Below are 26,473 nucleotides of genomic sequence, written 5' to 3'. Positions count from 1 at the left end.
GTGTCAGTTGTTTATAATAGATGCCTGGCGGCTCCCTCGGCCTGCAAAGACTTCCTCCATCGCCTTCGCTCTGCTCTGAAGCCTTCATTCTCCCTACTTGAAATTTGAAAACTCGAGTGATTTTTGGAGCAGGCTTTGAGGTGAACACGCCTAGCCGTGTCTCGGGAGGAGGGTTGAGAATCAGGAAAACAGTCGTGGAAAGACAGCGAACAGGGAATAACGTCAAAGCTCTTCTTCACCTTGACAATGGGCTCTTGAAACGCGGAAATGGAGGACTCTGGACTTTGTCAGCCACTGATCTGATGAGTTTAGGAGAGAGAAAGGTTATTCCCTTCTTGATGTTTTCCTCTCGCTTGTAAAAGGTGATGTACCATCACTCTTTGAGGTGGTTTCGCACTTGATCTGGCATCTTGCAGGAACTAGATGTGCTAAAACTGGACTATTCCTTGGGATTATGACTGCAATACTTGATTGAGGATCCGCTTTAAACATGCCTTGTGTATAAATAGTGATAAACTAGTCAAGAGGTTGGGGTTGCCCAACTGGACCTGATACACTAACTATACTGTAGGAGTCACTGCTCATGGAAGCCATTGATGAGGACCTCTCTCTTTTCTCGGCGCATTAATGTCCTGGAAAAAGATCTGGCACAAGTTTTGATTCATGCTTTTTATGTTTTTTTTTTTTTTTTTCTTTACAGTCACTTAGTGGTTAAGACTGCTGGTAGCTTAGAAGGTTTTTAACAGATAGTTCCCTGCCCTGACAAAAGGCATCAGGTTAAGATGTGAAAGCATCAAGCATGTTGCAGTAAACATCATTTCAGAGCTCACAGTGTAGCCCAGGAATTACGGTATTTGGAGGAGCTATGGAGAAAGATCTGACTTTGCAGAGATCCTACCTTACTGGTGCCAGCTTTCAAACCAAGTCAGTGAATTAAGTCAACCTGCAAATCCTAAAAATGCCAAAATGTTGCATCTGGTTAAATGGTGTAGAAGAGTTTGTTTTATTTGCCTTGTTTACCTACCCTTCCCTGCAGTGTCTGCAGGGATGAAGATAGAATAAATTTAACATTTCGTTTCTATCATTTAAACAAAAAGAATGAATAATTCCTGTCACTCAAAATTTTGTAATAGAAAACAGAAACCAGCACAACAGTAATGAAAATAACGCACATTTTTAAACACCAAGAGTAAAGTGCTTTTGCATACTATTATGAACTAGCGTCATTTACATATGTACTCGCAGTATGATGAATAGTATATTCAACTAAAATCTAATTAGGTTTTGAATTGCTAGAATGCAATGGATAAAGAGAGTTTGCTTTAGTTCCTTAGCACATTGCTGTTCTTAAGTTCCCACTGATGGAAGTTATTCTTCCTAGCCAGGCTGATGTGTTGTTACCTTTGTCCCTTTAATCAGGAAGTATCTCACCTAGCTTATTTAGAACCATAAAGTTATTTCAGCACACACCTTGTTCAATACAACTGCTCACAGGTTATTTGGAAAAACAGAACAAAGGTAGTATCCAGAACTCCCAACCAGTCAGACCATAGTAGACTAAATGTCTCCAATTCATCATTCCTTCTTACAACCACATCCTTGCAATAGCCTCAAGGTAGGAGTATTATTTGCCCAGCCTTTGACTTTGAACTTGGCCAGGTGGCTTGCTTAGGTTAATGGCAAGTAGGCAGATTTAACAGTGTGTCAGTTTTGAGTATAGGTCTTAAGATTTTAGTGTTTTCTCCATGTGTCACTGTCCAGTTAGCTGACTTGCCCAAGGAAAATGAGATATGTAAAGCTGAGTCATGCTAGTTAACCCATGGACCTGCAAGGAAAAGCAGAGCCAGGTGTGAGAATAAATGGTGGTTGCCACTTAAAAGCCTGAGTTTTGGAGTGGTTTGTTATGCAGCATCATTGTGGCAATAGCTAACTGATAAATTGCCTAACACCTCACCTTTTAACAAAAGTATAAAACAAGACAGGATTAAAGGTGTTGGTAGCTAAGGGAGATTACAGAGATGGCAATCAAACAATAGTATTTCTCAAACTCGAATGACCCTTTCAATGACATTCTTATAGATTCCTACTGTAACACTTAAAGGTTTTGAGACAGAAAAAGAGAGCGAGAACAGGGGAGGAGGAGGGAGAAGCAGACTCCCCACTGAGAAGGGAGCTGGGCTCAGGGCTCCATCCAAAGACCCTGAATCCTGACCTGAGCTGAAGGCACGTGCTTAATTGACGGAGCCACCCAGGCGCCCCCTACTGCAGCATTTAAATTAGGTTAAATATTGGGCAGCCCCAGTGGCTGGGGGTTTAGTGCCGCCTTCGGCCCAGGGCCTGATCCTGGAGACCAGGGATTGAGTCCCACATTGGGCTCCCTGCATGGAGCCTGCTTCTCCCTCTGCCTGTGTCTCATGAATAAATAAGATCTTTAAAAAATAATTAGGTTAAATATCTACATATATAAAACCATATATTTATGTATATGTAATTATATACATTTCCTAAATGTATAGTTCTTTGAACCTCAAAACCTAATCACATACAAATGCAGTTACAGGATTTCCTTCTCCTTTGGTGCCCATGGTTCTTGGTCACACCATTTCAAAGAATGAAGAGATCTATAGACCAGACGAACAATGGTGGGCAGCAAAAGTTTATTGAGCCATAGTAAAGTGATAGTACAAAACTCCCAAAGAAGAAGGGGACCCAAGAGGGCTGCCATTGGAGTTTCTAAGTCTAGAGTTTTATGGACTTGTTGGAGGGCTGTTTTAATCTGATTAACCCTCCCTGCACCTGTCATCCAATCGGACTTTTGTCATCTGTCACATGGGAAAGGGTAGAGGGCTCCTTCCAGAGTGGTGTAAAATCGTTTTAAGGGTTGTTTTCCCTTAGGGTGGGGCCCCTTGTCCTGCCCTGCCTCTCTTCAACTATCCTTCATCAATACTATAAAACTACTAATAATCCAATCAACATCTTAATGTAGTTACACAGAAATAAATTTGAGTGTTGCAGGACAATGCCACTGGTACAAGTTGCTACTATAACATGATAGAAGGTATCTTTGACCAAACCTTATGTTCTGCAAAATTGCACACTGAAAACAGGGCTTCTGGGAAAAACTGGGTGGAGGCAAAACTCATTTTTCTGGTCCTGAGACACAAAGATGTTGGTTGAGCTCTGAGCCAAGGAGCCCTCGCTTTCATCTCATCAATTTTTGAAAAATCCTCACTTGGGACCATGCATAAATATAGCAGCAAGGTCTCCTGTTTTTTCTTAGCAGCCCTCAAATCATTAACCACGAGTCATTAAACTGTTTAGTACCAAAGTAATCCTGTTTAGTCCAGATCCATTCAGGGGATGGCACGTCTTGTATTATTGCTAAGTACTGCCCACAGTCAAAGCCAGGACCACAGTAAGCTACTTAAGAGGTAAATAAGGAACGTGACTGGAGGGAGGTGAACTGCAACCAATGTTATGACTGAGGCTAGTGACCAGAGGCTTCAGAATCCCCTTAATAGGTGGCTTATAAATGATGAGAGCAGGGAGCCTCCTGACTAGCATGGCAACAGCTTCCCTGAATCTTAAGTGTGGAGAAGAAAAATGGACTTGTTTTAGTTGTCCTATCAGAAACAGAAGTGTTGGGTAAATGTGCATTTACAGAAAGGCTCTGTGAAAGTAGAGAAGGCAGCCTCATGGCCACTTAGGTCATGAAAGGTGCTGTAGAAGCTAAATTCTAATCCAGCCCAGGAAGATCTCTAAGACCACCCCCAACCCCACCCCACATCTTTCTGTTCTGATCCCATGTACACCTAGTAACATTCTAATCCCAAAGGACATCTGGGTGAGGGGCACAGCAGAGCATGAATTGCAGTTATCTTCCTCTCAAATCAAATTCCAGTTTATAAATCCATCTACTGTGTATTTGGGTTAGTTCCTGGGTGCCTAAATGCCCCAGGCCTCAGGCAATCATTAAGAAACATCAAACTCCAAATCTGCTAAGGTGAGAATAAAACAAGAACACAGCAATCCACTCTGGTTTGAGCATCAGTAAGTGGATTACAGCAGACAGTTCTGGAAGGAGTTGAAAGGTGCCAGGTAGATTTTAAGGAAGTGGTGAGAGGTTAAGGTTGGAAATCCTCTGGGGAGCATTGTCCTTATGGACAGCAACTGGGAACATACTGGAAGTGCAGCCCCAGGGCCGACGGGATCTTGCCATTTAAAAGGTGCCCTGAAGTTCACAGCACACTGGAGTTGTAAAGCACTGATTTAGGGTCATACTGAGGAAATCTAATGGCCAAGGTTTCCTGATACCCAAGTTCCATTTCCCTTCTGAACGCTCACCCTCTTCTTTTCTTGTAGTTGCTACTGCATGGGGGTTTAGCCCCACAGTGGCCCACGGTTCCATCTTCCCAACCCGTCTTGTCAGTTCCTTGAAAATCAAACTCTTTCTTGTCTTATCCATCTTGTGCACACTTTATAAGAACAGCCAATCAGCCCACGAGCAATCACTCACAACCGTTCAGGGGTCTAAGAAGGGTGTTTCTCACATTTTGAATCTCCCAGGGAGCTTTAAGAAAAACCCAGAACATCAGATGAAAACATGGATGAAGGTGCTCACCTCCACCACCTTGTTCCTGAGATTAGCCTAAACAGGGTGTGAGAAATATAACAAAGTGTATTTGTATACTGCTTACTAGGCCAAGACACCGCACCCCCGCCCCCAACCATGTCCTGCCTGCTGTCTCTGCTCAGATTCCAAAAAGCAGAAGTTGAATTCCCCTATAATTATTCCAATCAGTAATTAAAGACTGGCTGCCTTTAATGAAGCTGTTGTTATTCTTTCTATGGGGAAAAAAATGCACCAGAGACTGCACAGTCTTACTGATAACCACTGGCAGCAGATTATCTTGAGTTTTATTAAGAACTTAAAAATCTAAACATTTTAGAGAGGCCTGGGAAGCCTATCTAGAAACATAGACTTCTGTCATTTCCAACCTCCACATGTCCATATACCTCACAGCACTGCACACCCACCCACCCCCACCCGATGACAGACAGCTTGGCAGCACAGTGAATGTCACATTTTTACTATTTGTAGAAAACTGGCATTTAGATTTCAAAATTTATAGTATTACAAAATTATGGGCAGCAGTCTTAAGCATTTCAACAATGCTTATAAGCTCCACTTTGCTGACTCAAACAGGGTTATTATTCCAAGTTCAAAAAAACAGGACTTGTCCCAAGTAGGCATATTATACATCCTGCAGATACTTGGGCCACACTGCTCAGGACCCATTTGTGACCGTGTCTTCTTCCATCTCCTCTTCACCATCATCAGTGGGGCCTAAAGAAAAACACAAAGCCAGATGTCATATTGATTTTAGAGCATGTGCTTCCTCCATATGCGAGTGGTCATTCTGTGAAGCTACTGCCTGCTAGTTCCTCGACTAGGTACAAAAACCCAACAACACCTGCCCTCAAAGACCTTATGGTCCAGAGACTACCCATCTTTAGCAGGTATGGGAAGGGATGGTCAATTCCTAGGGAATGGGCCACAAAGGTGCTTTATAAAAGTCAAACTCCCTGCCTGACATTCTAATAACCCATTTTGGGTTGATAATTCATTTTTTGTGAAGCTAAAAAGCTTATATTTTGTTTTGTTCTTACCATTACCATAAAATGGCAAAGAAAATGGTAATACTCAGTGCCTTTAGGGTCTCTAAATTAGAGAAAATTTGGCAACAATCAAAGTCTTATATTTGCTCATCAATTTATGACAGACAGTCTGGCCAATGTATTCAGAAAAAGGGAATGTTTTAACTCTGTCACGGTTTGGAAAAATTAGTCTTGTTTAAGCCCACTGCTTCTACAGTTAGCCCCAACATCAGTTTTCTTGATACCAAACTACCAAGATAAGAATGTCAGTCAAGTTTTGGCAAACTCAGAAGCCTAGGCCCACTGAAATCTACAAAGTACCCTGAACCATGTCCACCTTTCTCTCCCCAGTTAATTTCCAGATCACAGTGAAAATCCCAAGAGATCCTAAGGCCCAAATGAAACATATTAGGGAAAACAAATAAACTCAGTATTTCTGTCATATGACAATCACAATAAGCAACCTGCAACCACTGAGCCTTGAAAACCTTTGACAGACTTCCAATGCTCTCAGAAGATCGCATCTGTTACAGTCTGCAGGTACCTGTGTGGCCTACTGCATGCTTTCTCTGTTGGCTCGTCTCACCACGTTCTCCCTGTGCCTTGAACTTCACTCATACTGGCCTCTTTCAGTAAAAGTGTGCAAGGCTCCTATTTGCCATAGGTGCTTTTGTCTGTGCCCTTCCCCCACCCACTTTGCCATTAGAATGCCACTCTGCTTTTGTTTAGTTCAGCAATTCACAAACACTTTAGTTTTAGGACACAGAGAGCTTTTGTTTATGTACATTTATCAATACAGTATTAAATTCACCAACACTGTATTAGACATTAAAACAGTATTTTAAAAAACAGTAATTCATTAAAAAAAGTCTCTGCTACACATTAACTTTTATGTTTTTATAAAAAAAGAACATTTTCCAAAACAAAAATATTAAGTGAGAAGTTTAGTATTATTTTATTTTATTTTGCCTATCTCTGGAATGTATGATGAAGAGCAGCCAGCTGGACCCTGGTAGGTACTGGCTTCATCAATCCACTGCTGCAATACATTGTTTTCACTGAAGGATATGAAGAAAATCGGCCTCACACAGATGTGCAACTAGGAAAGGAAGGAGTATTCTAACAGTCTTTGAGGACAATTGTGGGTTTTCCGAGTCTACGCTAAAACTTGACAAAAGTGGTAGTTTCTGAAGGGTTAGTGTACAAGATAGAGCCTGAAACCTTATCAATAAACTTTCCATACTCTTACTTGAAAATCCATAGATGTATCTCATTTTCCTTAAAGTGATGAGTTTACTTCGTGTTCAAGAAGATGCCTGCCTCTCAATTAAAACCACTGCATGAGTGCAAGGAGACAACCGTCCAACTTAGGCATGTGCTCATGCACACCCCCCTCTTGCAACCCAGAATATCAAAAGATGTGCACTTAAAAGGTGATATTTGATAACATTCATCTCTCTGCTTCACAAGGGAAGCAGTTATCTTACTGAGAGTCCACAGTAGTTTAGAATGATGACTACTAATATCCTTTGGGCCACTGCTTTGACCTGTGCCAAGACACCAGCAATTTTACCCACCACTACTCCTGCACCAGCATTGCAAATGTCAATAATGGGGGAAAAAGCAAGTAACACACTAGTGTCATTATACAAAGTTCTCACCTCTGAGATGCCTGCAGGCTCAAGAGCTACATAGTGGGAACCACTGGTCTAATTAATGTCTTACTCATTTTTTGCTTCCGTTCAAACATGATTTGCTCAAGGGAACTTTCCCTGAGTTGCCAGGCGAGGTAGAAGCCCTCAGTTACATCCATATCAAAACTTATACTATGTGTTATGTTGAGTAGTTTTTACTTTACACCTCCAACATCCTGTCACAAAGTTGGCCTTCAATTATCAGAATAGCCAACGCTTAACGAAAATTTAGGCTAATGTTGTAAGTGCTATCTATGAACTGTCTTACTTATCCTCCCAAAAACCTTTTGAAGTTGTTACTATATGTTACTTCAAAATTTAAAATGAAGATATGGACTTAAAATTAAGTGAGGATGAAGAAATTCACCTAAAGATAGAGCCAGTGAGGCTAAGATCTGAGCTTCATGCTGTTTGCCCCCGAGGCTTGTGTTTCCAAGTAGTAAGGTATCTATCCTACACACACACACACACACACACACACACACACACACACACGGGTCCAAATCTACAAGGTTACTCTAGTGTTCGGTTTCACTGCATGGCTGGGGAATAATGTATGTTTCAACTTTTACATCAAAAACTCTGAGTCCTATATCATAATATTCTACATCAAACAACTTCTCTTTGAAGAGCATATAGAGGGATTTCGTGTACGTTGATGCAAGCATTTCTGGGGTCATAGCATCTGAACTGTTTTGGAATCACTTCAAGTATAACATTGATTTATTTGGAAGTCATGTCCTGACCTGATCTGCGTTCTCTGCCAGGTATCTGACCGGACTGTAGCAAGCCCTTCAGCCGCTCCACCTCAGCCAGGGTTGACGCATTTGCTATAGCATTCTGGAGGACAGAAAACAATGGACATGACCAGTTTATTGCATCTAAGTGTCAATCACACAAAAAACCCTACAGAAGTCCACGGCAACTCTGTGAGGTGGACTATTAAACAGTTCTGCTGGGGTAAGAATTTTATTGTCATGTTGAAATCAAACCAAGTCATAAATTCCCCAAATTGGTAGATGGATGTGGACCCTCTTACAAGAGAGAAAATAATCATTGCACATGTCCTAACAATTTAGTGAATTAAAGCACCTTTTTGGAACTATGTTACTGGATAATCCAGGAAGCAGTATTATGAAATTAGGATTTCCCATGATTAACAGATCTTTCAGACAGCAAATCTTTCAAAAGCTAAGGCAAACACTGAGACAACATGCTAAGGTAATTTAACTATTTAAAACAACAACAACAACATAGATCCTGGGAAAATGACAAAGAACCAGAGCTGCCTCTGCTGTGACTGGCTCATGTAAATAATTCAAGTCAAAATCAGGTAGTAACTTTAAGCTAGTTCCTTCCTTACACGGAACATAGCAGGAACCTAACTCTTGTGGGGTGGGGTGGGGTAGGGGAAGACACTACAATGTTTAGAATTTGGTCAATTACATATTTCATGTCCTAAAACCCATGGCAACTCTTTCCAGTCCAAGAGTCCTAACCCGTTATTACCTTGATTGCTTCTACATCCCCTGGAGATGGCCCACCTTTCTTTTTGTCAGTTGGCAAACCAGCACCTGGATTGAAACTTGGGAGGGGAAAGGAGAGGGAAGAATGCAACTGTTAAATCCAGACAAGGGAAACTGCTTCTCTTTTACTTTCAAAAAAGCTTTTGAAAGTAATTCAACCAGTGTAGTATCTTATCTTTGTTAACAAACTGATACAAGAAACTCCCTCCTTCAGAAACACCACCCAGTTCATCTTCCTATAGAGAAGAAGCAGGAAGTATACAATGTCGCATTAAGATTGAACATGGAAGTATTTGCTAACCTGATGGAAATCTCATGTGATGTGTGGACCAGTGATGGTCACGGGGCTATCATCACACGAATTCAATACTGTGTTAGTCACAGGTGTTTTGTTTAATTCTGTAGGAGGGCAAAAAGCCAGACAGATAGTGTTTCTGAAGGTGAAGTGGAGTGAAGTTGGATTATCTGTATCTTACGTTTTGCTTCTCCTGGCAATATCCTTTGCAAGTTGTGCACCCCGTTTGCCCTTGAACATTTTCTCTGCTTCCTGACGCTCCTACAGCAACACCACACACAGAGTTAATGGAAATAGGAATACCACATGCATTTAAATGCATTCCTCAGAAAACATGGAAGGAAACTCTCCTGAAACACTCGGGGCTGGTAAAAATACCAAAAAGCCAATTTCAAATTAAAAGGAGACAAATGGCCTTGCCTTCTCTGGTGAAAGCTCCCTGAAGAAAGTTCCCCCTCCTAGTTTCGAGGAGGGGGTCTGGAGGAACTAAGAATGTTTAAAAAGAAAAAACAAAAAACACAAACCACACACAAACCAAAAACACACCTAGTAAAGAGAAAATCATTCTAACAATTACAGCTGCTGCTGAAAAATGGATTATACTTAGGTCCCCACAGGGGAGTGGATCTAAACGATCTGTTGTTGATGGTGCTCATGGTTGCTCTGATATTGTACTACCTCTGAATGACCAACACTACCATGTAAGACAGCTTTAACTCAAAGTCCTACTATATAAACTCTGCTATGAAAAATAGAGGACTTAACATTTTCCTTCCCACATTTTTATTACAAACCAATAGGAAAACTCATTAGGCAACTAAAAAAAATCTGTAACAAAAGTATAAAATGAAACACACGAATCCACAATGACTTATAACCCGCAGAACAATACTTACTTTTAGTTTCACTTTCTGGAAATCCAGTACTCTGACTTGCGGAACTTTATAAATTACATACAGTCTATAATGCTTCTTGTTTGTTACAGGATTTCTCAGAATACTACAAGAAAAGGAATAACATAATGCCAATCTTACTCACAGTGCAGCATTCAAGAGGTCCATTTTAATGGAATCAGATGAGTCAATTTTGTCATGTTGCAGAGTTATTAAATTCACATTGGGGAGGTTTCACATTTTCAGTCCTCGTTTTTCAAAGGTCCTTCTTACTAACTGTTTGCTCTAAGATCAAGGCTGGTAATGGTGCTATTATAAAGGACTTAACTGTCACCACCACAGATTATTTCCATACCTTAGGTAAGTCAGTGATTTGAGAGATGCCAAAGGGTCTAGGTCACCCTGTAAAAGAAATGGCCAGAGGTAAGAACATGAATACCATAGGCTATTCTGATAACTCTGACATGGCAGATGCCTTTGGAGCAGGGACTCCTACCTTTTATTTCTTTTTTTTTTTTTTTAAAATACTTAATGAGAGGGTTTTTTTTTTTTTTTTAATTTTTCTTTATTTATGATAGGCACACAGTGAGAGAGAGAGGCAGAGACACAGGCAGAGGGAGAAGCAGGCTCCATGCATCGGGAGCCTGATGTGGGATTCGATCCTGGGTCTCCAGGATCGTGCCCTGGGCCAAAGGCAGGCGCCAAACCGCTGCGCCACCCAGGGATCCCCTATTTCTTTAATGCCCTAGCACCTAGCACAATACTAGCACATCATCGATGCTTAGTAAATTACTGACTAAACTGTTAAGTAGATTTGAACTTCTTAAACTGAAAATCCTAGCCATAACAGCTTCTGTCTCAATATTAAGAGACCCCTCCCCCCCAAAAAAATTGTATTTCCTGTAGCAAGCTCAAAAGGGCTAGAATTTAAAGGAATTATTTAGAAAAGAAAAATATATCAAAGTTTATGTGACTTCAGAGCAAATTATTCACACAAGGAACCTCAAACTGGATCTTGGGGTAAGGCGGTTTTTCCCACTAGTACCTGGACATGCCTGGTGGTGACACAGGCATATCATCGTTGAGGCCAGGCACCTTTATTCAAGGTTCCCTCAAACTGCTTTAGATAATTATTCAAGGACAAAGAGTATAGGGGGAAGAAAAAGGACACAATTATGGGATAAAGGCAAGTTAGTTTTTGATTCTTCCCAAATTACCCCATAAGATACAGTTCAACAAGGATAGCAAAACCAAAAGCCTATGGTCAACAACTACAATTAACCTAGATGAAAAGGCATTCTGTCAAGAATCCTAGCAGGCAGAGACAGACCATTGTGAGAGCTGCAAGACTGGCTTGGGGGCCAGCATTTGTACAGGAAGCAACAGCAGGACAGCAGAAAGGCTTGTGACAAATGTGAATACCCCAAAATGACCAAGAGTTCAGCCTGAGAACAGCAGCCAACAGCTATGTATCTCCCAATAAGGAGTACATTAAGTCCTGAAGCAGCTGGGCAATTCTGGCCCTCATTCTTCATACTAAACACAAATGGTATCCTTTCCAGGACAAAGCCCTACAATGAGGATAGATTGGTAGGACCAGACTGAAATTGAGGACAAGGCAAAAGGAATAATGAGAGAAAAGAACAGGGGTACAGAGTAGAAGTTCAGAAAATAGGCTGCCATTTTTATTTTATTTTTTTAAGATTTTATTTATTCATTCATTCATGAGAGAGAGAGAGAGAGAGAGAGAGAGAGGCGGAGACACAGGCAGAGGGAGAAGCAGGCTCCATGCAAGGAGCCCGATGCAGAATCTCCAGGATCATACCCCAGGCTGAAGGCGGCGCCAAACCACTGGGCCACCAAGGCTGCCCCTGATTGCCATTTTTAAATGCTTCACAACCAACCATCAGAGGGAGCTCTAGAGCATGCCACTGGCATGTCACCCCTAAAAGGTAAACACAAGATGACCTAAAAGAAGACAAAGACAAACATCAAATGATCTCACTCGTATGTGTAATCTAATAATTAAAGAAAAATGAGCAACTCTCAGCAACACGGAGTTGAATGGTGGTTACTGGGAACCCTGGGTGGCGCAGCGGTTTAGCGCCTGCCTTTGACCCAGGGCGCGATCCTGGAGACCCGGGATCAAATCCCACGTCGGGCTCCCGGTGCATGGAGCCTGCTTCTCCCTCTGCCTATGTCTCTGATCTCTCTCTCTCTCTCTGTGTGTGACTATCATAAATAAATAAATATTTTAAAAAATTTAAAAAAAAAAAGAATGGTGGTTACTAGAGGCTGAAGTGTGGGGGAGGAGGGGAAATGAGCTACTGATCAGAGTACAAACTTTCAGTTATAAGACAAGTAAGTTCTGTTTGACATGGGGACTATTTACTACTGTATACTTGAAATTTGCTGATAATAGATCTCAAGTACTCTTACCCTACAAATAAAAAAGTAAATACCTGAGTGACGAATATGTGAGTTTGGTAACAGTGACCACTTCAAAACTATACATCTATTAAAATCACACGTTGCATCTTAAATACATACAATTTTTATTTATCACTCAAATTTCAATAAAGCTGCAAAAAAACAAAACAAAAAGGAACAACGAATGGCAACTTTTGTTACACAGAGACACACATAAACTGTGGAAAACAATGTCTTGATGGGTTTCTAAAGACAGAATTAAGTAAATAATATGTGGGGGGTTTGAAGTGTTTAAGGTCACTATTGTTTAAGAAACTAGAGGTATTGGTTAACTCAAAACTGTAATAAATACGTATTTTAGTTCCTAGAATACTAAGAATAGGAATGAGTAATTCCTACACTCTTAGGAAAAGAATGACAGACACACACACACAGAGAGAGACACACACACACACACACAGAGTGAACATAGTAAAAGAGAGAAAAAGAAATGAATGATGAGTGGGTCAAACAATAACCTCCAGAAAAAGTGAGAAGACAAACTCAAATACACCAGTAATTAAATTAAATGTAAGCAGACCAAATACTTCATTTAAAAGAAAGACTTCACACTGGATTTCACAAAACAATCTTATCATTCGCTGTTTTCAAGAGATAAATCTAAAACATAAGTTATAGTAAAGCCTGAAGTTAATTTTGGATAGGAAATATTATACAAATACTAACTAAAAGAAAGCTTGTTTGGGAGTAATTATAGCAGATAAAATAAACAGGGTAAAATATCACTAAAAAAGATAAAGAGGAGCACGACACAATATTAAAAAGGTTAGTTTAGCAGGAAGGTATTAACAATTTAAAATTTGTGTATATCAACTAAGAGAACTTCAAAATACATAACTAAAATACAACTCCCTGTCAAATCCAGGAAGATGTAAGAGATTTTTTTTTTTTAAGATTTTATTTACTCATGAGAGACACAAAGATAAGCAGAGACACAGGCAGAGGGAGAAGCAGACTCCATGCAGGGAGCCCAATATGGGACTCGATCCCGGGACTCCAGAATCATGCCCTGGGCCAAAGGCAGATACTTAACCGCCAAGCCACCCAGGTGTCCCAATGTATGAGACTTTAACACACCTTTTCCAGTAACTGATAGCACAAACTCAGCCTTCATCTTTACAAACAGCTTTAAATATAAATACAATATACATAAAAATACAGCCTCTATCCTGGCACACATTTCCTATGAATGTGCATTTTGGGTTGAAAATCTGGTATATTTTAGAAAAGACAGCCTGACCAGTCAGTGCTCTCTTACTTTTGGAGTTAAGTACTCCTTTAAGAATCCGAAGGAGGGCAGCCTGGGTGGCTCAGTGGTTTAGTACCACCTTCAGCCCAGGGCGGGATCCTGGAGACCCAGGATCGAGTCCCACATAGGGCTCCCTGCATGGAGCCTGCTTCTCCCTCTGCCTGTGTCTGCCTCTCTCTGTATCTCATGAATAAATAAAATCATAAAAAAAAGAAAAAGAAAAAAAAAAAAAAGATGAGCTACAGAGTGGAAAAGGCTATTTAACCGAACGAGGCCCTGATCTTGAATTAAGAAGATAAAGGATGATGGATGATGAAAAAACTTTCTGGACTTTCTAAGTTGTAAGAGGCAAGTAGCACCTTTAATTCCTCCCCCAAAAACACCCCCCTCACCCGGTTGGACTTACCAGTTCCACAAGACTGTTGTTGGTGAGAATGAGTTCTGTCAGACAGGGTAGAGCCTGATCAAGTCCCTCACCTATACGGCTAAAATGAAAATAAAAGACTTCTGTAAAAGTGAAAAAAAAAAAAGTAGGTAAGCTAACCATTTTATCTAAGTCCTTGAACAGAAGATTTCAGACTCTAAAGGTGAAAGAACTTTAGAGATCTTTGTTCCACCACCCTATTTGACAGGGAAAATGAAGCATGAAAGGGAAAACCTTGTCTGGGGTCACAAGGTTAGTGGCGGAAGTGGGGTGATTTTAGAACCTACGCCTCCCAAAGGTTGCCTGGGGTTCCTTCCATCACCACACTATCTAGTGAAAGCTAAAAGAAGAAGAAACTCCTGTGTAGAACTTTTGTGCAGGTAGCACAGAAGTACAAGTGGCTCTGCATTCACACCTCAGGTACACAACAAACAACAACTACATCAGGGAATGGTTAAATCCATAAGAAAAAAATTTTTTAAAGACTTTATTTATTCATGAGAGACAGAGTCCGAGACACAGGCAGGGGGAGAAACAGGCTCCCTGTGGGGAGCTAGATATAGGACTTGATCCCAGAACCCTGGGATCACGATCTGAGCCAAAGGCAGATGCTCAACCAGAGACACCCAGGTACCCCTGAAATACGACATTTTTAAAAAGCAAGTCATTGAGGTGCCTCAGTCAGTTGAGCGTCTGACTCCTGACTTTGGCTCAGGTTGTGATCTCAGGGTCTTGGTAGGGAGCCCTGTGCCAGGTTCCATGCTCACTGGAGAGTCAGCTTTGGATTCTCCCCTTTTGTCCCTCCCTCCTCCACTTGCATCTGAGCATGTGTGTGCTCTCTCTAAAATAAATAATCTTTAAAAATAAAAAAATAAGAAAGTCACTACCTAATACTTCTTAAAAACATTGTCTATTAACTTTCAACAACTTTTTTTGATAGGATTTACTCAGAGATTGGGGATCCCTGGGTGGCTCGGCGGTTTAGCGCCTGCCTTTGGTTCAGGGCGCAATCCTGGAGTCCCGGGATTGAGTCCCATGTCGGGCTCCCGGTGTGGAGCCTGCCTCTCCCTCTGCCTGTGCCTCTGCCTCTCTCTCTCTATCTCTCTGTGTGTGTGCCTATGAATAAATAAATAAATAAAAATCTTAAAAATATATATATAAGTAAAATTCTAAACATCAGTTGTGAAGAAAAACAAATGGCAGAGGGTGTGAGGTAGAGACATTCATTCAGCCAAAAATATAACTGTTGGGGGTGCCAGGGTGGCTCAGTTAAGCGCCTGACTCTTGATTTCAGCCCAGGTCTCGATCTCAGGGTGCTGCAACAGAGCCCCACAAGGAGGTTTACACTCAGTGGGGAAGCTGCTTGAGGATTTCTCTCCCTTTGCACCGCTCCCTGCTCTCAGGCATGGGCTTTCATTCCCTAAAATAAATCAGTCTATCTGTCTATATAAAATTGTTGAACTTTACATATCTTCTAAATATAATCCCTCTGATAATTACAATTAGTTTTAGAAGCCAAATATGCACAAAACAGAATATTTGCAATTTAAATATCTATTACCATGAATATATAAGTATTTCTGAACAAATGCAAATAAAAACAAAACCATTACCAAGTTAATCTATGGGCCTATATGGCAAAAGTGCAGCTTGTTTCTCATTTTAAAAAGAAATACATAAAAAAAAAAAAAAGAAGACATAAACAGGTCAACCCCACTGGCCCAGCAGTTTAGCGCTGCCTACTGCCCAGGGTGTGATCCTGGAGACCCGTGATGGAGTCCTGCATGGGGCTCCCTGCATGGAGCCTGCTTCTCTCTCTGCCTGTGTTGTGTCTCTGCCTCTCTCTCCATGTCTCTCTTGAATAAGTACATAGGGGGATCCCTGGGTAGCGCAGCGGTTTAGCGCCTGCCTTTGGCCCAGGGCGCGATCCTGGAGACCCGGGATCAAATCCCACATCGGGCTCCTGGTGCATGGAGCCTGCTTCTCCCTCTGCCTGTGTCTCTGCCTCTCTCTCTCTCTCTTTGTGACTATCATAAATTAATTAATTAATTAATTAATTTAAAAAAAAATCAGTGGATAACACCAAAAAAAAAAAAAAGAATAAGTACATAAAATCTTAATAAATAAATAAGAATACATAGGCTCAACTGGCAGTATATGTACTATGGCTTCTTCAGGGAATGCTGCAATATTTACTCGGGGGGGGGGGGGGGGAGGAATTACTCTCCACTAGCAGACACTTACCATATTCTATTGTTGTTCACTAATAATGTTTTCAGCCTTCTCAACAAAGGAAAACCATCCAGTTTCCTGATTTCATTGTCAGAAAAATCAATAGCATCAAACTGGTCTAAGGTAGCACCCAGATTTTCAATGACAGGAATTTTATACCCTGCAAAGTAGAAGAAAAAAAAAAATACACAAGTATTGATATGGCTAAAAGATACCTTAAAACCTTAGCAGTACTTCATGGTAATTTGACTCAAAGCTTTATTTAGAAAGTGTTTACCTGGTACCTGTGCTGTGCCAAACACTGTGCAAGTATCTGGCACCTGTGCTGTGCCAAACACTGTGCAAGTATCTGGCACATAAAATGAGAAACAAGGATCAGATGGCCCACTGCCACAGTCTAGGAGTGGACATGAAGTCAGTCATGACAACACGGACAAGGGCTATGGACACTTATTAATAGTAATATTGGTAGCTAACATTTGCAGGAGTATTTTTTAAGGTCTCTCACGCTGTTATAACCAAAGCTCCTGAAATAGATAATAGCTTACATCGTAAGCTGCTTTTTTGTCAGCGTCCAAGTCTTGTTCATACACTGTGGACAACAGCTCTTGACTCTGTTTGCATTCCCACAGGCCAGATTCATAAAACTTACCAGGATATCCTTGTGATCTCATGACAGTTCTCCCTTACTGTACACTTCCCCCAGCTCCAATTCAGAGTTGAAGGTCAACAGTTTACACACAATAACACATCACCCTGTGAACAATTCACCAAACCCTCACGAGTTTGTCTTAAATGGGCATAACTACTGTGCTAGGTGCTGGCGGAAGAAAGAAACGAATCCAAGCCAAGGTTAAAAGTACATAATTCAGAGCAACAAGGGTTATGGCAAAGCAAACGCTATATCAAAACAAGTATCCTCAACACTTGATGCACTTCACACTTAGATGGCTAAAGATCAATCTTCGCCAAGAGAGCGACACTTAATTTCAACAAAATGAAAGCACTTTGGCTTTGTCAGCAAGGAATCCAAGCTTAAGGCAAAGCCCACAACAGTGCTGCACCTCAGACGGTGTTCTTCTGTGGAGCCAAATCTCAGGCCCAAATCGCATTCCCAGAGAAACTGCTCTTCACACCATTCCTAAAGTCATTTCCTTGAAATGCTGATTAGACAGCTGCACTCCCAATTTCCCACCAAGCCTTTACTAAGGTTGAAATGGCTACGTGAATTTGAATAGTTCAGAGCTTCTACCACCTTACACAGGGAACTTGTACTGCAAGCCTCTTTAAAATATGTTTTTCTTTCAGTACTTTACTTATTAATTTCAGAGAGAGAGAGAGAGAGAGAGAGACGGCACAAGCAGGGAGAGCAGCGGGCAGAGAACGAGGGAGAAGCAGGCTCCCCTCGGAGCAGGGAGCCCAATGCGGGGCTGGATCCTAGGACCCCTGGGGATCAAAGACACTTAACCGACCGAACCACCCAGGTGCCCCTCAAATGCTTTGATAAAAGAGAAATATGGGACAACTGAAGGTAAGAGGGAAGAAATCTTGCGGAAGCAGTCGCTTTTGTTCTCCGACATCATTTCCTCCCTCGCAAATTACAGGTAACACGTTATCTTACCTACGCTCCCACAGTAACACCTGAACGTATTTACGAAGAACCAACCAGCCGCTGCGCACTAGCGTTACAAGCACTAACAACCTGCCCGCTCTCAAATAGTTCAGACTGAGAAATACGCCAAGCAAGGCCTACCCGAGGCCCACGGTGTGGACCAGGAAGCGACCTACTGGCTGGGCGTGTGAGTAGGAACGAGGGTAACCCAAGGCTCAGAAGGGCCTAGGGATGGTCTCGGGCAGCCCCGGGAAGACTGAGCCCCGGGCGGTGCTGCCACAGTCCGGCTCGGCGCCCACAAGGCAGGCCCGCTGGCCAAGCGCCGGCCCTCCGAGCACGCGGCTGGGCGCGAAGGCCCACCCACTCCTCGAGACTCACCCCGGAGATCCAGCTCGCGGTCCCGCACGGCGTTGGTGTACTGAGCCGCCTGCTCGATCAGCTCCGCCGTCAGCTTCACCATCCTGCTGCCTCCCGCTGCCGCTGCCGGTGCCGCGGCCCACCGGCTGCTTCCCGCCGCCTCTCGCCCGCCAGACTTCCCGGCGTACCCCGCGCCCCGCCGCCAGGCCTCACCAATCGCAGCCGGCGCATGCGCGCGCCGCTAGGCACCCAGGCCGAAGTAATCGAAGAGCCACGCCCACGATCTCGTCGTCCCCGGAGCTGCTGGAGCGCGCGGAACGCGTCTCAGGTTTTGGGTTTTTCCTTGGGGCGTGCTTGAAGGAGGGCACCAGATTCCTGATGATGCTCTTGTCCGCAAGTTAAGCAAAATGTAATAGCACCCGAATAGAACTCTCTCATGCATCAATGCATTTTGAGGTGGGAGGAAACGCTGTGTCTGCCCTCGCCCCACCCAGGAGGGACGGGCACCCGGGGGATCCAGTGAAAGGTTCAGGACGTCAGGATTCCCGCCCCACCAGGGCAGGGTCAATCACAGCCCCCCCCCCCGCCCCCGCGCCGCCCCGCTGGGATCGTCCTACCACCTAGCGCGCCCGACCCTGCCCCGCGCACAGTTCAGTTTTCGGTTAGGCTTGTGACCTCCAGGTATTTAAATATTCAGCCCAGGGCGTGATCCTGGAGACCCAGGATCAAGTCCCACGTCAGGCTCCCTGAATGGAGCCTGCTTCTCCCTCTGCCTGTGTCTCTGCCTCTGTGTGTGTGTGTCTCTCATGAATAAATAAAGTCTTTAAAATAATAATAATAATAATAATAATAATAAAAACAAATAATATTAGTATGAAAAATAATTATGGGGATTCTTATGGATGTGTAATGGTATTGCACTATTGTTTTGATTAGCTTGTCTCTAATAACTAATGAAGTTGAGGACCTTGTCATGTATAGTGTCTATTCAGGTATCTTTTGCAAAGTGCCCATTCAGTGAAGTCTGTGGTCCATTTTCTTTTCTTACTGGATTGTCTGACTTTTTTTTATTGATTAATGGGATTTCTTTATGTATTCTGGATGTGAGCACACTCTGAGGCATCCTTTTGCACTTTTTTTTTCTTTTGGTTAAAACTGCTTAAATACAAAAGAATTCGCAGAGACCGGAAATACTGTCCTTGTACAAGTCATCAATGCAGCAAACACAAATTATAGTCCATTATGTTCTGTTTAGGATAACATCCTATTCCCTAGATCACTACATCATAATCTGGGCTGCAATTCAAATCAAAAGGCTAATAAAGTAGCTTCCTCAACCCATTCTGCAGTGAGAACAAGGTTTCAAATGGTCCAGTTCAAGAGGAGTCCTCAGAGGAAAAGCTTAGCTCAGAAAGCCCTACGCATGGACTATCTTTTGTCCTCTTCTGTTGGGGCAAAGTTTCACTGTGGTCATGTAGTCTGGAACAGAAAAAATTTTTCTGCTTACAGGCCTTTCCACTCTTTTTTTTTTTTTTTTTTAAGATTTTATTTATTTATTCATGAGAGACCGAGAGAGAGAGAGAGAGAGACAGAGAGAGAGAGGCAGAGACACAGGCAGAGGGAGAAGCAGGCTCCGTGCAGGAGCCCGACATGGAACTCAATCCCCCGACTCCAGCATCAGGCCCTGGGCTGAAGGCGGCGCTAAACCCCTGAGCCACCCCAGGCTGCCTGGCCTTTCCACTCTTAATGGTATTGTTTGATGACTGGAAGTTTCTAATTTTTATGTAATTCTTTTTTTTTTTTTTTTTTTTTTTTTTTTTTTTTTTTTTTTTTAATTTTTATGTAATTCAATTAATCTTTTCCTTTCTGGTTAGAGGGCTGCATGTCTGTGCATGTGCCACCAAATATTTTGTTGCGGTTGTCTACTGGAGGCTTAATTGTTTTACCTTTCACATGTAGCTCTACCATCCCCCAGAATTCATTCCTTTTGAAATTTTTATTGAATTATGATATACTCACAGCAGAAGGCAAACCAAGTACACCCAAGTAACTGGCATCCGGATCAAGAACAGGACATTGCCACATTTGAGAAACTCCCTTCTTGTCCTTTTAGTCACACGCTTGCCCTAGTGGTAACCACGTCTTGCATAGATTGGTTTTGCTTAATTTTATATTTATGCAAATAAAATTGTGCCTTATGTATCTCTTGCTTAACATTGTATTAGTTGTAGTTAACTTATTTTCATTGTTATATAGTATTTTGTTGTGTGAATATTCCAATTTATCCATTCTGCTGTTGATGAACATTTGGGTAATTTCCAGTTTGAACAATTAAAAATAGTACACCTATTATATTATAATAGTGCACCTATGAATACATATGCTAACACATACATGGAAATGGATTTGCTGGATCATAGGGTTAACTTACATTCACCTTAAGTTGTTTCTTACTAGTTATCCTAAGTGGTTGTACTAATTTACACTCATTAACATTTGATAGTGTCTGTCTTTTTAATTTTGGCTATTCTGGTGGGTCAGTAATGGTATTGCATTGTGGTTTTAATTGTATTTTCTTAAGTACTAACACAATTGAGAACTTTAAAAAAATATATTGTCCATTTGGATCACTGCTATTTGAAATGTCTGTTTAAGTGTTTTGCACATTTTTCTATTGGGCTGTTCTTTTTTGCTGATTTGCAGATTTTTATATTTTTTTGGATATGAGTTCTCATAAGATATAAGTGTAGTGAATATGTTCCCCCTCTCTGTGACTTGCCTTTTCTTAATGGTGTCTTTTGATGAACAGAAGTTCTTAATTTTTAAAAAAAAAATTCTTTTTACTTAACAGAAGGAGAGAGCACAAGCAGGGGGAGTGGCAGAGGGAGGAGGAGAAGCAGGCTCCCCTCTGAGCAGGGAGTCCAACATGGGGCTTGGTCCCTGGGTCCTGGGATCATGACCAGAGTCAAAGGCAGATGCTTTGACTGAGCCACCCAGGCATTCCCGGAAGTTCTTAATTTTAATGTATAATTTATGAACTTTTCCTTATGTAGTTCGTGTTCTTTTTAGTCCTCTTTAAGAAATTTGCCCACCCCCAACTCATGAATATTTTCTTCTAAAAGTTTTGTTGTTTCACCTTTCACATTTGGATTTGCAATATGTCTGGAATAGACATTTGTGTATGGTCTGGGGTAGGGATCAAGATATATATTTTTCCCCATATGGATATTCATTTGATTCAGTATCATTTATTGAAAAGACCATCCCTTACCCACTGTTCTGCAGTAACTTTTTTCAAAAATTAAGTGTCCAAAGATGTGGAGGTCTGCTTCTGGACTAGCTATTCTAGTCCGTGGGTTTGGTTGCTTATTCTGGCATAATATCATACTGTCACTTAAAAACTTGGTATTTGGGACACCTGGGTGACTCAGCAGTTGAGCATCTGTCTATGGCTCAGGGCTGATCCTGGGATCCAGGATCAAGTCCCACATTGGGCTCCTTGCAGGGAGCCTGTTTCTCCCTCTGCCTGTATCTCTGCCTCTCTCTGTGTGTCTCTCATGAATAAATACATAAAATCTTAAAAAAAAAAACCCTTGATATTTGCCTTTAAAAAGGCTCACAGCTTTTTTTTTTTTTAAGATCCTCAAGCCTTGGTTGTTCTTGTCCTTTGCTTTTTAGTATAAATTTTAGGTCAATTTTGCATCCAGGAAAGAACACATGCTTTGATTTATATCATATTGGATTTGTAGATAAGTTTGGAGAATTAATATCTTTACAGTATTGAGTATTCCAATCCATGAACATGGTATAATGTTACATGAATTTAGATTTTGTTTAATTTCTTATAGTGTTTCATAGTTTTTTTGTGTGTATGTAGAGGTCTTATCCATCTTTTATTAGACCTAGGTATATAATAGTTTTTGCTGCTGTTATAAACATCAAAAAGCTAAAGAAGCACCAAAAACTAAAAAAAAAAAAAAAACCCAGCTTCTAATTATTCAATGTGAGACATTGAAATACAATTTCAACAATTTCTAGTTGAAATACAATTAATACTAGCATTGTATCCAGCAATTTTACTAAACTCACATATTAATTCTAATGATTCATAACCATTCTTTTGGGTTTTCTGTGTACATACCATGCTGAGAATAATGATAGTTTTATTTCTTTCTTTCCAATTTTTATATTAGTCTTTTATTTTTTTAAGATTTTATTTATTTTTCATGAGAGACACACACAGAGAGAAAGAGAGAGGCAGAGACACAGGCAGAGGGAGAAGCAGACTCCATGCAGGGAGCCTGACATGGGACTCGATCCTGGGTTTCCAGGATCATGCCCTGGGCTGAAGGTGGCGCTAAACCGCTGAGCCACCCAGGCTGCCCTGTATTAGTCTTTTCTTTATTTTTTGTGTAGTTTCACTGGCTGGGATCTTCAGCATGATGTTGTGGGCAATGCTAGAAGCAGACATCCTTAACAGGTTGGGGTGAGGAGAGGTGGGGAGGAGAACCCTAATCAAGTGATCAGTGTTAGTATCACCAATAATGGGAACATATCAAAATCATGATTCACTTACTAAAAAAAAAAAAAAAGATTCACTTACTAGAATGGGATTAGAAGAACACAGCATCACTTCTGGGAGATTCCTGTCCAAGCAAGATGCATGATCTGAATGGAAATGTGAGGAAACCTCAGATAAATACAAACTGAGGGACAGCCTACAAGTAACAGGCTGATGGTCTCTAAAAGTTTCCAGGTTATGAAAGTCAGGGAACTGATGAATTGTTCTAAGTTTAAAAAGACATAATGATTAAATGCAAAGAATGATCTAAAGCGGATCCTTTTGCTAAAGGCATTTTTGCGACAATTCACAAAACTTGGATCCAGTCAGAAGATTCGACGGTAGTAATAATACATCAGTGTTAAGTTCCTGATCCTGATGGCTATGTAGGAGAAGGTCTTTGCCTATAGGAAAATAAAGTACTTTGGAGGAAGAGGGTATCATATCAGTAACTTACTCTCAAATCATTCAGGAAAACATTTCTTTGTACTCTATTGCCAACTTTTCTGTAATTTTACTTCGAGATTGTCTCAAAATAAAAGTTAAAATAATCCAGAATGCTTCATTCCAGAGAGAGCCACCAGGTGGAGTCCTTAGAGCAGGGAGCTAGTTTTACTTGGCCACTCTTTCTGGTTAAAGGGGGTTTAAAGGGAAATTGTAGGAGTTTCCCTTACTTCAGCACACGGACAGGGACATAAGTCAAACTATAGGTGGTTTTATTCATTGCACAACATCCCTATGAAGTTGAGATTACCTTTTTAAGTTTCATTTCTTTTGGGTGGGGTGTCTCAACCTCATTTGAGAGGTTGACACTTTGAGGCTAGATAATTATTTTTTGTGGGGCTGTCCTGTGCTCTGCAGGATGTTTAACACTATTCCTGGCTTCTGCTCACTAGATGCTGTACATACCTCCACCAAAATGTGTGACCACCAAAAATGTCTCCAAACATTGACAAATATCCCCTAGGAGGCGGAAATCACCAACAGGTTAAGAACCACTGTTTCTGCAACAGAATGTTCTCTGCTCTGAGCATTTAGGTTCCTCTTTGCTCAACAGATAGCCTAAGAGGTATCTGATCACTCCTAGTATGGCTGGTACATAGTGTGTGTATGTATGTGTGTGTTTGTCTGTCTGTCTGTCAGTAAAGGGGGAAGCTTTGGGTGGTGGGAACTGAACCCCAGGACCTGGGGTTCTGGCAGGTGCTCAGTGCTGTATCACGTAGGGATTCTGTTCTGTGCACAAACCACAGAGCCTGGAGTGTCAGGAAAAGTCTTGGGCAAGCAGCCAGGAAGGGTAAGTCCTGGGTTCAAGGAAAGAAAGCAGCAGAAAAGGCTGGCTGAGTAGGATACAGACCCCTTTCCCACAGCTGCCAGAACCCAGATGCCTCCCAGCTTAATGGGAAGAACCTTAAGATGCTGGAGGATGGCCTTGGTTTCCATCATCCCTCTTTGTTCTTATTAAAATGTCCTTTCTGGGGATCCCTGAGTGGCTCAGTGGTTGGGTGCCTGCCTTTGGCCCAGGGTGTGATCCTGGGGTCTGGGGATTGGGTCCCACGTTGGGCTCCCTGTGTGGGGCCTGCTTCTCCCTCTGCCTGTGTCTCTGTGTCTCTCATGAATGAATCAATCTTTGAAAAATAATGATAATAATAAAATAAAATAAAATGTCCTTTCTGTTTCACTTCTCCACCCCCTTCTCTTTCCATCCTCAGATCTGGACCTCCCCTGCTCCCCTCACCTGCTCCCAGGGGTCCCAGCATACTTCAAGCATTCAAACTTACAGCCCTCTTCAGCCCTATTATGGTGAGTCAAATGCAGTGGACAGCAGTCTCCCCCAAGTTCAAGTGCTCTCTATGGCTGGCCATAGAGGTTTATAGAAACCTGTTTTTTTTTCAAGTTCAATTCCTCCCTTTCTGTTATAGGTATATCTTCTTTAAAAAGTGCAACTTCCCCCAAACCTTTCAAGAGTTACAAAATATAAAGTCAGCAGTGGCCTGGGAGGGATGGAGATGCATACATGGAGACAAGGTGAGAAAACTATCATCTCCTGCAAATAAAGCCAGTTTAAAATAAATGCATCCTGGCTGGATTTGGCCAACCATAGAATTAACTCACCCCCCCGCCCCAACACACATACACACAGAGAGCCAGCCTCTCTCTCTCTAAAGACAGCAAGGGAGCCACCTTGCCAGTGTGTGGCCCAGTGCAAGTCCCTTTACCTCTATGAGCCTCAGTCTACAAAACAACAGATTTAGAGATGATCCCTGACTTTATCCTAAAAAACAAAATCCATAAACGTGCCTCACCCCCACTGAGTCCAAATATCCTTAAAGTTGGCCCATCTGCAAACAGGCACTTTATGCGGTCAGTCCTTTTTAAAAAGGTGGTGTTTTGTCCCTACAACTTTTTTTTTTTAAGATTTTACTTATTTATACATGAGAGACACACAGAGAGAGGCAGAGACATAGGCAGAGGGAGAAGCAAGCTTCCTGCGGAGAGCCCAATGCAGGGGGTGGGGGGACGGACACTGGATTACGGGACCCTGGGATCACGATCTGAGCTGAAGGCAGATGCTCAACCACTGAACCACCCAGGTGTCCCAGTCCCTAGGATTTTGTGGACAGCTTCTCAGCTTCCCACCACCCTCCACAGCCCCAGGACCAGCTGGCCAGCCACAGCAGCAAGGGGACATGCACTCTGAGGCAGCCTGGTTGGCTTCTCATAGTTGGGATCCTTTGGGAATAAAAGGAATTTGCTTCTGACTCAGTGCCCATAATGTGAGACCATTGCTCTCAGTGGGAAAAGAGCTCCAGGGGCTGAAATGGTGTCCCTGCACCAGAGGTACTTAGCATTGCTAGTTTTAATTCAATTGGTTCATGGGGAAAGTTGAATCCTTACCAGTATTCTGCCCAGGTCCGAACACACTCATTCCATCACTGCCTCACACTGGCAGCTCCAGCCGATTCACACTCGTGGGGGCAGCTGTCAGCTTGTGTGGCCTACCCCACTTGCTGAGAACTGCATGTTGCTCCCTTCTTCCAGCTCTGAGGTCTCTGGAAAGCTCCCTGCTGCCATGTTCTGCTGTACAAACCGTCCTTGTGGCCACAGTCGATGGGGGCTTGGTGAACACTAACGTGAAGCAGGGTAACCATGGCCAAGAAGCAGATACAGAAAGTTTGCTTCGGGAGTTTGATTTGTACCAGTTTCATTTGGAAGGTGTCAGTGGACTCGTTATTTGTCCAATCAGCTGGGGAGGTGAGGAGGACAGGCTATAACACTGTCACCTTTAATGCTGGTACCAGGAGCCCCAAGGCCCAGCTGCACCCTTCCTGAATTCTAAGTTAACCCTGGATTCCTAAAACAATGCCCTTTACCCACTTTTGTTTTTTTTCCTAAGTCAGTTCCAGTGAGTGCATTTCCTTTATTTGTAGCCATAAAGGCTGCAAATAAAAACCAAAAATTTGCTGGATTCCCAGCAAATACAA

At 42.1% G+C, this 26,473-nt stretch overlaps 1 protein-coding gene and 1 long non-coding RNA gene across 3 annotated transcripts; one reads left to right on the top strand and one right to left on the bottom strand.

Moving 5' to 3' along the window:
* Positions 1-4,881: 4,881 nt before the first annotated feature.
* On the bottom strand, positions 4,882-18,634 carry SNRPA1 (small nuclear ribonucleoprotein polypeptide A'). The gene is made up of 9 exons (XM_041752035.1): positions 18,452-18,634; positions 16,474-16,621; positions 14,212-14,290; positions 10,422-10,468; positions 10,070-10,172; positions 9,355-9,434; positions 8,862-8,937; positions 8,099-8,192; positions 4,882-5,347 (listed from the first exon to the last, which is right to left on the bottom strand). Exons 1-9 carry the CDS (start codon positions 18,531-18,533, stop codon positions 5,289-5,291), a joined length of 768 nt encoding a protein of 255 aa, XP_041607969.1. The 5' UTR covers positions 18,534-18,634; the 3' UTR covers positions 4,882-5,288.
* Positions 18,616-25,478, top strand: LOC121489254. Of its 2 annotated transcripts, none has more exons than XR_005987307.1 (3): positions 18,616-18,839; positions 24,701-24,791; positions 24,911-25,478. It is a non-coding gene; the product is annotated as an uncharacterized LOC121489254 (long non-coding RNA). The 2 variants fall into 2 exon arrangements; XR_005987308.1 differs by having other exon boundaries at positions 18,731-19,111.
* Positions 25,479-26,473: the final 995 nt, after the last annotated feature.

This window comes from Vulpes lagopus, chromosome 4 (assembly GCF_018345385.1).
Source record: "Vulpes lagopus strain Blue_001 chromosome 4, ASM1834538v1, whole genome shotgun sequence".
In the NCBI taxonomy this organism is placed as follows: Eukaryota; Metazoa; Chordata; class Mammalia; order Carnivora; family Canidae; genus Vulpes; species Vulpes lagopus.
The sequence above is the reverse complement of the archived record's forward strand: the minus strand, read 5'-3'. Positions and strand labels throughout refer to the sequence as shown.